This window comes from Meleagris gallopavo, chromosome Z (assembly GCF_905368555.1).
Source record: "Meleagris gallopavo chromosome Z, MGAL_WU_HG_1.1, whole genome shotgun sequence".
NCBI lineage: Eukaryota > Metazoa > Chordata > Aves > Galliformes > Phasianidae > Meleagris > Meleagris gallopavo.
The window spans coordinates 19,796,010-19,812,298 of record NC_139435.1 but is presented as its reverse complement, the minus strand read 5'-3'; the positions used below and the strand labels follow the sequence as shown (position 1 = coordinate 19,812,298).

At 40.2% G+C, this 16,289-nt stretch overlaps 1 protein-coding gene across 3 annotated transcripts in view; it reads right to left on the bottom strand.

Moving 5' to 3' along the window:
* Positions 1 to 15,841: 15,841 nt before the first annotated feature.
* IPO11 (importin 11) overlaps positions 15,842 to 16,289 on the bottom strand; it is a 74,983-nt gene continuing 74,535 nt past the window's right edge. For all 3 annotated transcript variants that reach the window (XM_085213970.1, XM_085213971.1, XM_085213972.1), the window contains one exon: positions 15,842 to 16,195. In XM_085213970.1, the coding sequence (XP_085070096.1) occupies positions 16,031 to 16,195 (165 nt within the window). In that variant the 3' untranslated portion in view covers positions 15,842 to 16,030. The remainder of the gene's footprint in view (positions 16,196 to 16,289) is intronic.

The following is a 16,289-nucleotide window of genomic DNA, read 5'->3' as shown; positions in this document are numbered from 1 at the left end:
AAGAAAAAAAAAAAAAGCATTAGCTATTTGGTTTAGAATATTTTACTTGATAAACATTATATTTTTGATCTCTGATAGTAGACTTAACAGACTTGCAGCCTTCATCTAGGCCTTAACAATCTAGCCACACAGAACAGATTTCTCCTGGGTACTGTAGAGGCTGATAACATGCATGACATATCCCATGACATATATGGGACACTATTTTCTGTTTTCCTGCTATTGTTTTTAAGTACAATCCTCAGAAGTACATATAACTGGAGAAAAAAGTAGTTCGCACCTTTTTTGACACAAATAATTTCCCTGAGGAACAAATCTACTCATCATGGCCTTCACATTTACCTCAAAGACATCTCCAGCATTATCTGAAGGATTCTCATGCCACTTTTTGCCTCATTAATGCTCAGAAGACTGACTTCTTCCTGGCATTTACAATCTTGCCCGTTTGTGTATTGCAGGGCCATGTTTTCACCACCCCAGCTGCTAGAAGAAACAACCCAGCTTTTTTAATATGATTTTCATAGCTTTTTCTCTCACCATATAAAGGGCAACTCAGTGGGAAAGGATATCTCTGATGACAAGAACAAAAGATGAAAAAGAGGATTTATAGATATGCCAAGAATGTCCGGAGTCCGGAGTCACTATTAAAAATTGTATATTCTTTGTATATTCTAACAAAAGCTCTGTGATCCATGGTGATCCTGCAATGAATCAGGATTTACTTCAGGCATTGGTGGAGGGCAGTGTTAAAATTAGGAAGTTATGTTGCATTTGGGGTTTATCTAATTACATGGTTCACCGTACTTCGGATGTTGCAAGCATAGGGATTGTAGCTACCTAGCTCTGAGCGATTCCTTCCTCTTTCCTTACAGCAGATGCTTATTATTCAGTACAACTGGTTAAAGGCTCTTTGTGGAACTCGCTGAAAGAGAGAAAACTTTGAAATTCCATTCCTTGTGATTGTTTGTAACTGAGTGATCTTTAGTTTGGGTTCTTCTGTGGAGAACACAGAGCCTTCTTTTGGTCCTGAAGTCATTACATTGCTATAGAGAGAAAAGGAATAAAAAGCTGCTTGCAGAAACTTTAAAAAATGTCTTATAAATTCAGTATAGCTAGAGAAATTAATACCAAAGTACAGTGTGAGTTGAAAGTTCTCACAAAGATCACAAAGGTCACAAAGTCAGACTCTTGTCTGACTACCCAGAATTCAAACCCTGTGCCTAAGAACACTATTCAAACACTCCTTGAATTCCAGCACTTGAGGCTGTGATCAGTGCTGTGGGGACCCTTTTCCATGCCCTTTGGTGCAGACCCTGTCCCCCACCCCCAGCTGCCCCTCCCCTCCCACAGCTCCATGCCGTTCCCTCGGGCCCTATCGCTGTCACACAGAACAGAGCTCAGCACTGCCCTCGCTCTGCTTCTGAGAGAAATTGCAGCTGCCATCAGACCTCCTCTCAATCCTCTGCTCTGGGCCCAACACATCCAGGCCATTTCTCACACACCTCGGCCCCCCAGACCCTCCACCAGTTTTGTAGCCCTCCTTTGGATGCTCTCCAATGAGATACCTGGCCTTCTGTGTAGAAGTTGAGAATCTTGTTTACGTATAGGCTGCATACTACTAGCCTGTTTCAAAAAATCATTCTTAAGAAAGCAGTTGCTTTCTTGCTCATAAATAACACAGCCATTGTCAAGAGACAATTTGCCATCAGAGACTTTTCCCACAGATGAAAAAGTGCTATTTTATAAATAGTGTTTCAGTGGAGGGTAGGTGTAAGTTTCTGCATTGCTGTTCCCAGCGCTGGTTGTTTAATTAGCAGAACTGCTAGCAGCCTCTGTATTGTTACAGAAGCACTGCAGCCACGAACCACGTAATATGATGGATTGGCAGTACCTGGGGTTAATGGCATTGCCCATATTCATCTGTAGACTTGAAAAAAGAGCTGTGGTAATGGCTGCTAAGGTAAGCAAGTCCATTCAATTTATCCCCTTTCCTCCCTCCTGCACATCAAAAGCAATAAACTCTCAGGTATAATTGCCTTTCTGTATTTGGGAACATTTCACCCCAGAAGAAAGTTATTAGTTCTGTCTTCCCATTCATCTCTTACAGGGACAGAAAACAGTATCACGCTGTTAGGACTCACTATCATCTGCTAAAAGTAATTGTACAGGATTATTCTTCCTCCTTCCATGCATTGCTCTTAGATTTTGCCATTATCCCATTTGTGACGCTTTTGTCCTTCCTTTCTTCAAGCCTTAAATTGGTAGGTTTGCTCATCTGAGGCTCTGCTGCAGCATAGTGACAGTAAGCATACATTTGCTTTTGGCAAATTTTACAGCAACTAGCTAAAGCTGGGGCCAATGTGCATGCCACATTACAACTCAGAAAAAAACTCAGATGCCACAATATTCTACAAGTTATAGCAATGCAACCAGCTGAGGAATTTGCCTTGATACACCAGGTATTTTTAGAGGATCATAAAGTAACTCTTGAATTACCATAAACTTTTTTGGTTTTGCTTTTCAAACAGAAGAGTCTTACAGTGTTATCTAGGCTATTTCAGCAGTAGCAATCACTACTTGTGAAGAGAGGCACAGTGGAACACAGCATCCCACACCTTGGAGCAATAACCAGGGGCAAGGAGAATGTGGAACAAAAAATGATATTAACAAGAGCAGTATTAGTCTGCAGTACCTTAACCACTGCCCCTGCACAGCACTGAAAGTGCATCATGAGATGCCAGGAGCCCTAGCAGGAGCCTGCAATGCCCAACATCTGCCTATCTTGAAGGCAGAAGTAATGGCAAAATGGCCAGAGCACACCTATGTGAAAACAGCAGTCTCATACGTATAATACAGACAGAGCTCCACACAGAGCACATAGGAGGGAACATGAAGCAGTTTCCTAATTCTTTCACCGATCTACTGATTTGGTTGCCTTTGTTGCTCCAGTAATAGTGTCTTGCCTCAGGAGCAGAGCTATTCATGCAGCAATTCACACAGCAATGGCAGGAAGATGGACTTTGATGTTTCAGCAGTGTTTATTTCCCCTACTCATGTTTTCAGAATATTGGGTGAAGGGACTACATATAAAAGTATTTTTTGTGTATTCTTCAAGCATTTATGTTGTCTAAATCCATTTCCTTGGCACTTCTAAAAGTACATACCAAACCCAGCACTGTATTTTTAACTGGCTTTAGCTTTGGTGAGACACAGCTTGCACATATGAACTGTATTAACCAGGCTGTGGATTAAGAATGTAGCAGGTATAGAAACACCCAAATTGTTGTGCTGCTGAATTTGATCAATTTAAGAGTGTTTGTTTCTTAGCATTTACTTAGACATGAAGCAATTCAAGCAGAGCTAATAAATTCAGGATAATTTTGGCAGATAAGCATTAACGCTGCATCAGTACAATGAGGGGTAGGTCTTATTTGACCTACCCCGATGCTGTGCAGACTCACCTAGATGCAGTGTTTCTGGGCCTGGCTGTGGGTACTCTGTTAGTATCTGTGCAGTAAACTGTAAAATTATTCTGCTCTATTGGTCCTAAACAGCTGAAGAGGGGGGAAAAAAAAATCTTTCCATCCCTTACTCCAAGCACAAATAATTGAGCTATTTCCAAGCTACATTTTTGCCATTCCACATGACAAAGAACAGAGGACAGGAGGGGTGCCTTGGACGATGTATCAATTACCTTAGTCACAGTTGCCAGCACTTTATTAGAGTGACAGTGTTGGTTTATTATTGTGGCATAGCTGCTGCACTCTAAATTGTACCTCCAGATACAGGGGGAAGAACTCTGATTGTAATCTGTACTATTCATGGACTCAAAGCTTGTGTTATTTTACCTCAATTTACTGCAAAATGAAGATGAGTGAGAACTTGTATTTAACCAAGAACTTGCACACAGAAAGTACCTTCTTTTATTACTGTTTTTGTTGACTTTTTAAAATGCAGCTATAACCGTGGGCAAGTGGAAACAATACAGACTGCAGATTATATCGCTTCTACTGCAAGAGGTGTTAAAGTAACCCTGAGTGGATTTAGAGTCAGTAAACTGACAGCTCCAGAGATCAGATCCCACAGGACAATCTCTGCCTGAAGGGGAAGGCAAGCATCCCACTGTTTTGTAGGATCACACCGATGTTTCAATGCCAGTTTTTTTACTGGTAGTACTTGACATCCCTACTTGAGCCATGTGGAAATAACCAAAAGAATTCGTGTTACTGTAACTCAGTGACTACCACTGATATGTTATGCTCGGAACCCCTGCAGTCTTGTGCATCTTCACTGTGAGTTCATAGTGGACTAAGCAAATACAGCATAATTCCTACTTAAAACAGGTAGACATCGTACACAAATAGTGAGCCAGGTGGTAACTTCATATGAAATCACAGAATCATGGAAAATTCCAAGTTGGGAGGGACCTACAAGGATCATTGAATCCAACTCCTAGCTACATACAGAACCACCCAAATAAAAGAGTATAGGTGGTATTTGTGAGAGCAGGACATGTTCTGCCTTTAAATGTTGCTTCTCAGATCCTCTTTTAAGACCTCTAAATGCACTCCTAACCGCATGGGATATGTCATAGTTTCCATTGCTATGGTATGAACGGGGCTTCAAGCAATCCAACACCGTTGTTTTTCCTGTTTTACATCCATTTGTATTTATCATTTTCATAGCTCACCACCATACATTTCTTACTTTTGTCTTCACATCAGCTCTCATCATTTTGTTCTTCCTTTGTCTTTCCCACTCTCTCCCCCATAGCTCACTTGTTCTATCCTCTCCCTCCATAGGGCAGTCTATTGCTCTTTCTGAGGGCATCCTCTGACTACTGCATTTGCCTTTTCGAAGCAGGCAGTTGAGACTATTCCATTCTAAGCCATGGCTCAGTGAAACCACACAGCAGAGAACATAACTGTCCAGACAGCTGAGCGTCATAGGCTGTAACGTGCAATTGGAATAAAATTAACCTGCAGGAGTGATTCTATGAGGGTTGTGCTGCCATCTCAATCTTCAGATGAGAGAGAACTGATTTAAAAATGCAGTAAACGAGAAGATGCATCTGCAGTCATTCCAAACCGCAAATAAAAGGAAATATGGGAAATTTTTGGAAGCCTGAGGAAATTTCCACCTTAATTTCCAACTACCTGCCTATCAAACTCACGAGATCTTGAATGAACAAGGTAATCTAATGCCACTGATGATCATCTAGTTATAGTTCTTGGCTAATTTGCTTATTCTATATATCTGTAATTGCAATAAAGCTTATTAATGATGGCCTGACAAATAGGTGTTATTAGCCAAACAAATAAGAAACAACAAAACCAACACCAAAACAACTAAGCACTTGTTTCTCTTTTTTTATTTCATAAATAGGGAAATGCCATTCTAACACAGTTTTCAACAAAGAACAACACCATGGAATTCTTTAAAACAACTTATAAAAGAAGTTCAAAAAATATAAAAATAGAACACCCTCTGACATGCTCTACTAGGTTTAAATGTCCTGTATAGTTTTAATGTTGCATAGAAGTAATGAGAAAGGGACAGAACAGAACAACAGCAGCTTCTAAATCTGTATTGTGTCATTATTTCACTGTTCACAAACACATTTCACATAAAATGCAAATTAAATCAAGTTATTTTACTCAAGAACCTGTGGATAATAAGGCAGTACATATTTCAGTGTGTCTTTGGTGCTAAACCCACACCCACACATCCCGAAATATTAAAGCAATGACCTTGAACTCCAGAGACTGACATCCACTGGGTTTCTCATACTGTAATGAAAAAATTACTACTGGCTTTGTGTCAGTTGCAACATAAGTGTGCACACAGCTGTGTGCATATAAGACAGTGAATGATGTGCTTCAATACGTGGCCAGAGCCTTCAAACAAGAGAAGTTCCAATGTTCACCTGTCTTCGAGCAAGATAATTTATGAACCAAGTCAAAATAATACTTCTTACATCTTACACCATTCAACCTCAACTCAGACCTTGTGAACAAATTCAACCTTATGTGATCTTGTGATCAAATCACAAAATTAACTTGCTTTAATGATGCAGTTCACCAGTCAAAAGCCTCAAGGCAAAAGCTCTTCTCCTATCCTCATTCTTTCTTTCACCAAATCAGAACTCATCCCTTTGCCATAAAACAAATAGATCTGTACATTTTACAAAGAGGACCTTTCTTCTTCTTGCCCTTGCTCCTGAAATACTGTTTTTAACAAGGTTTAGGTTACTTCTTCATTAGAGATTTTTTTTTTGCAACAACCCTTCAGACTGTGGGAATCCTTACACTCTTTTTAGTTTGGGTCCAGCCCTTGGATCCTAAAGCTGAGAAGTTCTCTATTCAACCCCAGAATGCTCTTGTTTCTTTTCCACAACAAGCAGTATTTAGGTCAAGATCTTCCTCCAAAGGGTTTTACTCATATTGCTCTCCTTAGAGGGAGGACATTTCCAGTCCATTATTTACACTTATTTTTCTCCCTAAACCTCTCAACAATAAGTGCCTTTTGATTTGAATATGACTGGGAGTCTTTTGCAAGTGTGTAAGTGCCTGATGAGAGGGGTTAAATAAGAGGGACCAGACTCTTCCCAGTGGTGTCCTCTGACAGGACAGAAGGCTATAGACACAAACCTAAACCCATGATATTCCACCTGAACTTCAGGAAAAACTTTTTCACTGTGAGGGTGGTCAAGCATGTTGCTCAGAGGGGTTGTCAAGTCTCCAGAAGTGAAAACAGTCAAATTCAGCTGGACATGGTCATGCACAACCTGTCGTAGCAAACCTTGAGGAGTGTGTTTGGTGGTCTCAACACATCCCTTCTAACAAAAAGCAATTGTATAAAAGCCCTTTTTCTCCATAATTCAGTGAACTTGTTCAAACTCTCTCTCCTCCACTCAGTAGCTGGATTTCCTTTTAACCAGCCATACATAGGGGGTGAGTCTGGACATCTCTTGCAAGGCTCATTACTCTTTCCCAGTTCATCTGCCTTTATACTGCTAGACTACCCTGCTCAATTAGATAGCTCACAGTTCTTACTTCACTGGCATTTTTTTGCCAATTAACTGTTCATCAGCACTTCCAAACCATCAATAAAATTTAACAAGAACAAGCTCTAATCAAAAACATTGTGCCATCTTGCTATAAGCCTTATACCAGATTGATAACTGCCTATTCCCCATCTGCTTTCCACCTCTAATTATTGAGATGTTAGGATCTCACCTGTGCAACAGCCCAGTCCCCTCACCAGCATAAGTGATATGACATTCTCAAAGTCCACCTCCTTTCATTCAGCTATACTTTTGTCAACAATCTCCAGGAAGCTCAAGAAAGAGGCCCACAGACACTTGTTGATTTTAGGTAGAGGTATTTTTGGAAGGACAGGAGGGAAGAGAAATGCTGTGGAGCAGAACAATTCCGTTTCAGGCTGATTTCAAAAGGAAGACAGTACAACAAAATGCTTCAATAACTGAGCAAAGCTAGGAATAAAAAGCCAGAAGAAGACTCCTGGGATTCAGGAACTATTGATACGTTCTGCATTACAGTAGCACTAAATAAAATGGGTAAGAAGCACCAACAGTAAGTAAGACAACACAGGATTCTTACTGCTTCCTAACCTAAAGCTATTGGATTAATCCATCTTCTTGTCCTTGACTGTAGTGCTCAGGGCCTTATATTCAAGTTTTCATTTATATAAAATAAATAAATATAATATAAAATAAATAAAATGTATATATATAAAAAAAAACAAAAAACAAACAAATTAAAAAAAACAAAAAAGAACAAAACAAAAAATACGAGTGCTACTGAACTGCCATGCATTTTTTATACATATAAAAAAGATGAAGTTCTCTCTCTGTGCTAAAAGTGAAAAAATGCATAACAGAGCATTTCATGAGTCAAATGAGATCAAGATCTCTGTTTCCTTTGCAAAGTTTTTAAGTTCTACATACACGTACAAAACCTCACATTCCTGTTATATGTGGATTTCCAATTTTCCTCAGCAACCTGCAAAAACACCTGGAAGATACATCTGTCAAATTTTACTTAACCAAAAAAATCAAATAACAGCTGGAATAAAGAGAGTACCCAAGTAAAACAATATTTGTTTTCAAATACTTCAGGGACTACTTCAGAAATGACTCATGTACTTCTGAAGCATGGTCATGCAGCAAAATATCTGTTATTATTGTTCTACAGATTTGGACACCCTCTGAGAATTTGCTTATCAGAAATTCCAGATTTCTTAGGCTAGTATTATAGTTGTCTACAGCATATGGTTGATTCGGTTGTTTTTCCTGAATAACTGGGAAACACATTCTCAGCTTAAAACACAAATACTGAGCAACATACATTCTCTTATTCTCCCCAGGTAACACCAAAGATGTTTCTAGCACGAATACTGGAAAAAATCAGCTTTCAGTTCAGTCACATCATGTAAGCATCTTATCTCTATTTCAAAACACTGCTTCTATGATCTTTCTTGTTAGGAAGCAGTTAAAACTCAATGAAGAAAGTGATAACAACTCACAGTCACAGTCAAAATGACTAATTATTTACTTGTTTTTGCTGTTGTTTCAAGTACTGATGTGCCACCATCTCTGAAGAGTTATACTGATATGAAATTCCATAATAGAATTGAGTAAGCTTTCTGGAGGTTAATGAAATGCAGAAACTGAAAACTAGTTTTAGTTAGTGAGAAAACATGCAGGTTCAGCAAGTTGTCTCACATAAGAATATTTATTTTAAATCTTCTAGAATTTTGACATGCTCAAAGGTGGCAGCTTTATTTCAAAAGCTGCTGCCATTTTATTAAAAGCTGGTTAAGAAATCTAAAAAAGGAATACAGCATTAAATCTTGGGTCACCTATTAGATATATGTATATAGGTATATGTGCCTGTGTACACACACACACACACACACACACACATATATTTATTTTTGCAAAGCCATCATTTTTTTCCTTTCTCTGCAAAGAAAGTGAAAAAGCCAATTACTTGTACTGCTCCAGCCCAGGGGACAAGTTTACCACCTGCTGACAGCCACTGCTGAAGGGAAATGTCCCTTGACGTGGAATGTTATTTTAAAAGCCATACTTTAGTTACACCTGCACATTGGTGGCAGAATTGCCTCATTTGCAGCAAATTCATTTTTGCTCCTTTACAATTATTTTAGTGCCTTCTTTGAAAACTGATGTAAATCACTCATTTTGTGTAAATCTGAGAGAAAATTCCTTCGTGATCAACATCCAAGTAGTACTTGATAATCTAAGCAATAGTCAGGGCAGAAGTATGTGTTTAGCCTAACAAGTGTAGCATATAGAGAATACAATTATTTTAAACATTTGACCCTCCCCAGTAATTTTTTAGGGGCTCAGCTCAATTTTGTTTTCATCTGAACAAAATATAAAAGGAAAAAGCAGTTGTACCTTAAGCAAAGTTTCTAGAGAGCCAGTCAGATCTGATTGTCTCATGATTAGTCATCATTATTAACTACGGCTAGCAGAAAGATGGCAATCACGAACATTTTAAAATTAGTAATTAATCATTTATTTTTTGAAGCTGTAGCAATTAAGCAAGACAAGCAAATGCATTCGGAAAAACCTTCAAAATGCATGCCTTAATTGCAAAGGTGCTGCATTGGATAAGTGAAGATAAAGCATGTGTCGTTGTTCAAAGAACACCATGAACTGTAATTTATGAGAATCGCAGGAGTTGGGAACTATGCTAAAATGAAAAACAATCGAGTATAGTAAAAGTTACTGAACACTGTTGACTGTAGATCTGGTAGTGTGTCTGTGACATGGCCTATAGAAGTAATATTTATCATTACTGAGCCACCAAAGAAATGAATCCATCTGGTAAGGATCACTGTTAGGAGCTGTGCCTCCATTTAGGATCTTGATCAACATTCCTGGTCCTGAGAGAACATACTTGTGGAGACCAAAAAAGAAGAAAAACAGATTTTCATCAACAGTTTTGCTAAGGTGATCACACTCTGAGACGGAGACTAAGTCCATTTTAAAAGAAAAATTGTGGTCTAACCCTTGGAAAACAGACAACACGGGTTTGTAGCAGGAAGGAAAACATCTCAGCACTCTGACATCCTTTCCTTTGTAGCCTGAATAATGTGCTTGCAGAGTAACTTCAACAACCCAGAGAGGCACAGCCCTTCTTTCCTCCTCTGCTGTCTCCAGAGTGCACTGTTGGAGCCAGGCTTTGCTTCCAGGCAAATTCTTCCTGTTGCATCCTACCAATCAGAAAGCTTTACTTCACCTACCTAACACCTAAGAGAGCTTTCTCAAATATCTTTTCCCAGAGCTCCTGGGAGCACCTGGAGTTTTGCAGCACCTCCTCATGCCTCGTACCCCTCCCCTTGCCCACCATCACACACAGACACTGAGCTCTTATCAGACAGAGGAGGCATGTCTTCAGCTTCACAGCTACTGCTTCTTCTGAAAGGTGAGGTGATAAAATCTGTAAACCCAGGAGTTTAATTATGCTGTAGGAAAAAAAAAAAAAATCTCAATTTACTGTTTTCTTTGACAAACAAAGCTGAAAAGGCAGCAGGAGCAAAGATCGTTCCAGGGAGATTTTCAGAAACTATTTCATGCCTAGTGTTTCACGGAGTTTGTTGCAGTACTCAGTCTATCCATTGTTTTAGTGTTGAAATGGTACCATGTGCAGGCAGACACTTGTTTGCATTGTGCTGATAACTGTTTTCAGATAAGTAGTAAAATGATGACAGTTATTTTAATTTGCAGTCCAGGTCCTGGAGTAAAATCTTCCAATAATAAAGGCTGAACATCAAATTTAACTTGTGCCTGTCTCGCCCCAATTTATAGAAGGGAGAGGAAGTTCTTTGATATCCATATACCTGGCGAGAGATTAAGAAACAATAGTTCAAATATTGGTCCAACCAGTTTATTCTAAATCCTAATCAGGGAGACAGGGAAGGGAAGGATGGCAACTATTATGAATTACAGTGATGGGGAAGGAAAGGAGGGCGATAGAAAAGATAGGAAAGAAGCAAGAATTGAGTGAAGCAGGCTGGTCAATGCCAGGATCCAGCAGTGGTCCTGTTGCATGCCATTCTGATGGCCCAAGGCAAAAGCGCAGGGGGAGAGCAGCAGCAGCAGTGTGGCCGGTCTTGGGCAGCAAGCAGGTAGCAGAAAGAAATCACAGAGCCAGGCTGGCAGGAAGCAGCAGGACTCAGGCAGCAGGCCCAGGGGAGTCCATCAGCATGCAGGCATTCCGTAATGAGGAATCTGATGGCAGACACCTTTGTTCTTCTTTAGCATGCAAGTAGAGCGCAGAGCGAGTCCAGGAGGGAGAGGGCAGGTTGTGAGGCTTCTCATGTCAGAAACCTCTTCTTCTTGATGAATTTGTTGCCAGAAAACCTAACCTCATGGTTGTAGGTCCCCTTTTTACCCTTCTCCTTCTACCAGCGTGGCATTCCTGGGCATTTGGGAAAGAGTCATGTGCAGCACCTCCTGAAATGGCCATTTTCCTCGAGATAAGCTCACACAAAAGACTGCTTCCTGGCCATTAATCTGTGGTTATCTCTTTCTCGTTGCCCCTGGCCTTGTCCATCTGTGTCACAACCCTTGCCCAGGACTTGTCCATCAGTATTCTCCAGACAAAGGATTTCTCAACCCTTACCCAGGACTTGCTTGGACTTGTTCATCTGTGTCCCCAGCAAACTTTGAGACAACGATGCAAAAGAATAATCTCTTAGAGTGTCCTAATGCATACAAAAGTAAATTAACATGCTGAGTCAGAAATATTACTCAGAAAGCTAATAACAACATTATTATGTGGTTATTAGCCAAAAGTCCCTCACACCTGACAGCACCTGTGCTGACATCCGTTGCATACACCAAAAGAATCTGCTATTAGCACTTCACCACATGGGTGATGTGAGCTTTGAGTGCTGCGGAGAACAGAACAGGTCCAGTTCAGCTCCACGCAGCAGTGCTGACAGGTCCCTCATCGTACAGGCGCTGCATATGGTCCTAACACCAGACTGTCCTTCTGCCCAAGGCTAGAGAAAGTAGGTAGGACCTTCCTCGGCCCCCTGAGATGCCCAGGAGCACCACGTGGAGACGGATAAGAGATGGTAGTGAAATGTGCTGAAAGATAACAGGTAGTGCTGTGTGACCTGAGATTGCTCTGCATGCTGTGCAGTGATGCCATGCAGTGTTAGCACCACGAGGGCCCAGCAGCTCAGTGTGAAGTAGGCATTACCAGCGCAGTGTCACCACCTCCGTAATCCCTTTCACCTTGCAAGTCCTGAATCATCCAGAAATCTACACTGGGTACACTGATGTCTGTAAGATGAACGAGGACATGCAGATAATGTGCAGACAAATTGCAGCAATTTTTCTAAAATCTCACTGGTCCCAGATAGGAAGTTGGAAATAATGTGTTACGAAACACCTTTTGCAGACAGATACGGCCAGTTGCCTCTGCCACTGAAAGTAGGGAATGGTCTCTGCAGAAAGGTTATCAAAACTGTTCCTCACCAGAAGGGCAGTACAGAAAAAAACTCATATAGTTACGAATATATGAACAAGAATACGGTTATCAAGATTTTTAAAAGTGTGAAGTATCTCTACTATTAAACAGCTGATCATCTCTAGAAACAATAAAAAAAAAAAAAAAGAAAGCATGTCAAAGTGGTTGAATTCTCTTAAAGTCAGGCAAGTAAAGTCCACTTCAGCATTGGAGGTGGAAGACTAGAATTTAAAAGGAAACCCTCAAAACACAGAAGAGACTTCTCCCCTCTGCAACCTGATAGAAAAGACCAAGGTACACAGAAAGAAGTATTACCCTGCCATTCCTGCAGTTGTCTAGGTAACTAATAAATAATTAATGCAATCCAAGTCTCAGATCTGTAGGTAATTATTTGAATTGCAGCCATCTGACCTTAGACTTTCCAATAACAATTACTAAGTACTCTGGTGATATGTCTTTGATTAAAAAGAAAAGGATTGAGGCTCTGGATGAGAGCATTTTAAGTACAAGTACAACCCAGACTTGACTGAAATTAGTTACTCAATAACCTCTAGAGAGCTTCTTTACTTTGTGAAGGAGAGAGAGAAAGAACTCAGGGCAGAAAGAAAGAAAGCTTTCACAATAATGAAATTGGTGGCAAAAAAGAAAACTTTCTTCTGTGCATAGTTATATACCGGCATTTTCTAGAACCTCAGGAAATACAGTTTAGTGCTACAATCCAAGTCTCTTTTTCTCTGAAACAAATCAAATGGAAATTAATCTCTCTCCTGAAGGAATTTTTCTACTCACAGCTTCACAGCATCCTTCAGCTTGCATAGCTGAATGTGGAAATGGTAGGAAGACAAGGAGACGGTTTTAAAGTGACAGAACAGCCAGCTGCTGATACTGAATTATACTGCTGGATTAGAGGGTACTACTCTTGGTATACATTATCAGGCTCCTTCCTATCTCCCAGTTTATGATATAGCTTTGTGAAACAAAAAACCAGGAATGGTACTAAATTCAGCACTACCTGGTACTGCTACAGCACATAACATGCATGCAGGCATGGAAGCATTGCTTTGATGAAATCCTAAGAACATTAGTGAAAAATAATGCTACAGTGTCACCAAAGTTAGTTCCATGGCATCAACAAATTTGGAATGGGCAACAATTTTTCTTTTACTTCAGCATTAGAAGCTGATGTAGAAGATGTTAACCAAGTGACTAGAATAAGCAAAACTAGTTGTAAAGCTACCTGAAACTGTGGTATTTTAGTAACTACTCAGTTTCATTATTTAACACTGAAAATCCATCTGGAAAGGTAGACATTTGGTGAGTACTTCCACCTTCAAGTCTATTTAAGCATTGCTATCTCATTAAAGGTAGAAAGTAAGCCACTAAATCCATTAAATAGATTCTATTTAAATGTGTTTTGGAACTAGCAATAGAGATACTAGCTGTATGAATGTTAATTAATGTAAAGAAGTTTTTAGTCAATCTTAGAGGAAAGAGAAAAATTCAAGACCACATGAGCTGTAGTGACTAAATGACAGGAATATCACTCCTTATAAATCCAATAACGTCAGTGCAGGAAGGCTTCATTCTCTAATTTACAAATAGTGCTTTATAGAATCACAGAATTCTTTAAGTTGGAAGGGACCTTAGTGATCACTTAGTCCAACTCTCCTGAAAGGAGAGAATTGCTCAGAGTCCCATCCACCCTGATCCTGAGTTTCTCCAGGGGTTGGAGCATCCACCACCTCTCTTGGCAGCCTGTGCCAGTGCCCCACCAAACTTACTGTAATATAACCAGTCTAAATCTGTCCTCTTCTAGGTTGAGACCATTTCCCCTTGTTCTGTCACCACAGACTCTACTAAAGAGCCTGGCCCCTTCCTTCTTAGAGATGCTCATTAGATACTGAAAGGCCATTCTCAGATCTCCCCAGAGCCTTCTCTGAGCTGAACAGCCCCAGCTCTCATCCTGTTCTTGCAGGAGAGGTGTTCCTCCCCTTGGATCATTTTTGTGGCCCTTCTCTGCATGTGCTCCAACAGGTCCATGTCTCTCCTGTACTGAGGGCTCCTCACGTGGATGCAGTACTTCAGGTCAGGTCTCAGCAGCACAGAGCAGAGGAGCAGGATCACGTCCCTTGCCCTGCTGGCCACACTTCTTTTGATGCAGCCCAGGATCTGAATGGCTTTTGGGGCTTTGAGGGCACACTGCTGGCTCATGTCCAGCTTGCCATCCAAGCACCCGTAGGTCATTTTCAGCAGCGCTGCACTCAAATCCTTTCATTCCCCAGCTTACACTGATAGAAAGGGTTGCTGCAACCCTGGTGCAAGACCTTGCACTTGGATTTATTGAACCTCACGAAGTTCACCTGGGCCTACCGCCCAAGCCTGTCCAGGTGTCAAAGCATTCATATAAACCAAGTCAGAAGGGCGGCATCCTCCTGAAGTCTGACACTTCCATGTTTACCTCTTTGAAAGTATCATAATTTGCACTGCAGTTGTATAACTAACATGGAACTAACAAGGAACAGTTATGTGCTGTGCCAAGTTCACTTACTGGGAAACAACTGTCCCTTTTGACACCCCACCTAAGACGTCAATCACTGCAGGAGAACTAGAATAAAATAGGCTTCTCCTTGTTCCCCTTCCCCTCACTTCATTCTGTTGGGAAATGGACAAGAATGAAGGAAGAACTCTGCCTTTGAATCACCAACAATCCTCGAGATTTCTCTATCATCTTTCTTGAGCTTAATATCCTCATTACATCTATAGGGCTTGCTCTAAAGATCAAATGGACTCCATAGATTTGGAATATCATTACTCTTATGAAGAGGACACTACTCAGCGCTGAGTAGAACACATTCACACTAACAATGATAGCTTAAATTCCTACAGTACAGGTAAACCCTCTCAGTTTGTGAGAGCATTCACATTTGGCAGCTTTTTATTTTGAAAGGAAAAAGCAGTATTCAGTTTTTATTAAGTCTGGGTCCTTAGACAGAGGCAAGTCTATCTGAGCACATAACATTTAACGAACCCCAATTAAAAACTGAATATTTCCTGCTGAAACAGTTCCCTACTTAAGCAGCTGCAGAAAAATGCTGTCACTAGCAATTCTGTATAAGGCACAGAACTCAGGGTAACACTTGATCAGAAATCACATTCTTCTCCTCTGTGAAATCAAACACTTTTTTGTGTTTGTGTGTTTGTTTCTTTCTACCACCAACAGAACAGAAAACAAATATTATTACACGTGTCTTCATACAATTCATCTTTCTTCATATACATAAAAATAACACACAGAACACTTGGCAAACTGTAGTCAGAAGCCAACTTACATTTATTCTATCAATCTTACAGTGGAGAATCAAAAGAATTTTTTCTTTTTTAAACAAACTATTTTCAGTTTTCAGTAGGCTCTTTCATACAAGAGATGGCTGGAATATTTTTCTATTTTTTGGAAGTTGAATTGAACATACAAAACCTTGGTTTTTATTTTATTTTATTTAGAAGCCTTGTAAAAATTCTTGCAGCTGTGCAACTACTTCTGTATCCACGGTTTCCATAAGTGCATGGAAGCCTTGCTCACCCAGCAATTCCTGTTGTGCCTTTAGCTTCTCATAGACAAACTGTTGCAACGACACAGTGTGTACAGGGTCCCTTAGGGCAAGCTGTAGAAAAAGAGAAAAAAAAAAAATGTAATGAACTTTAAAAATACTCTTCAAATACTCATCTCTTCAGTAAGCTGAGCCCAGGAGAAAAATA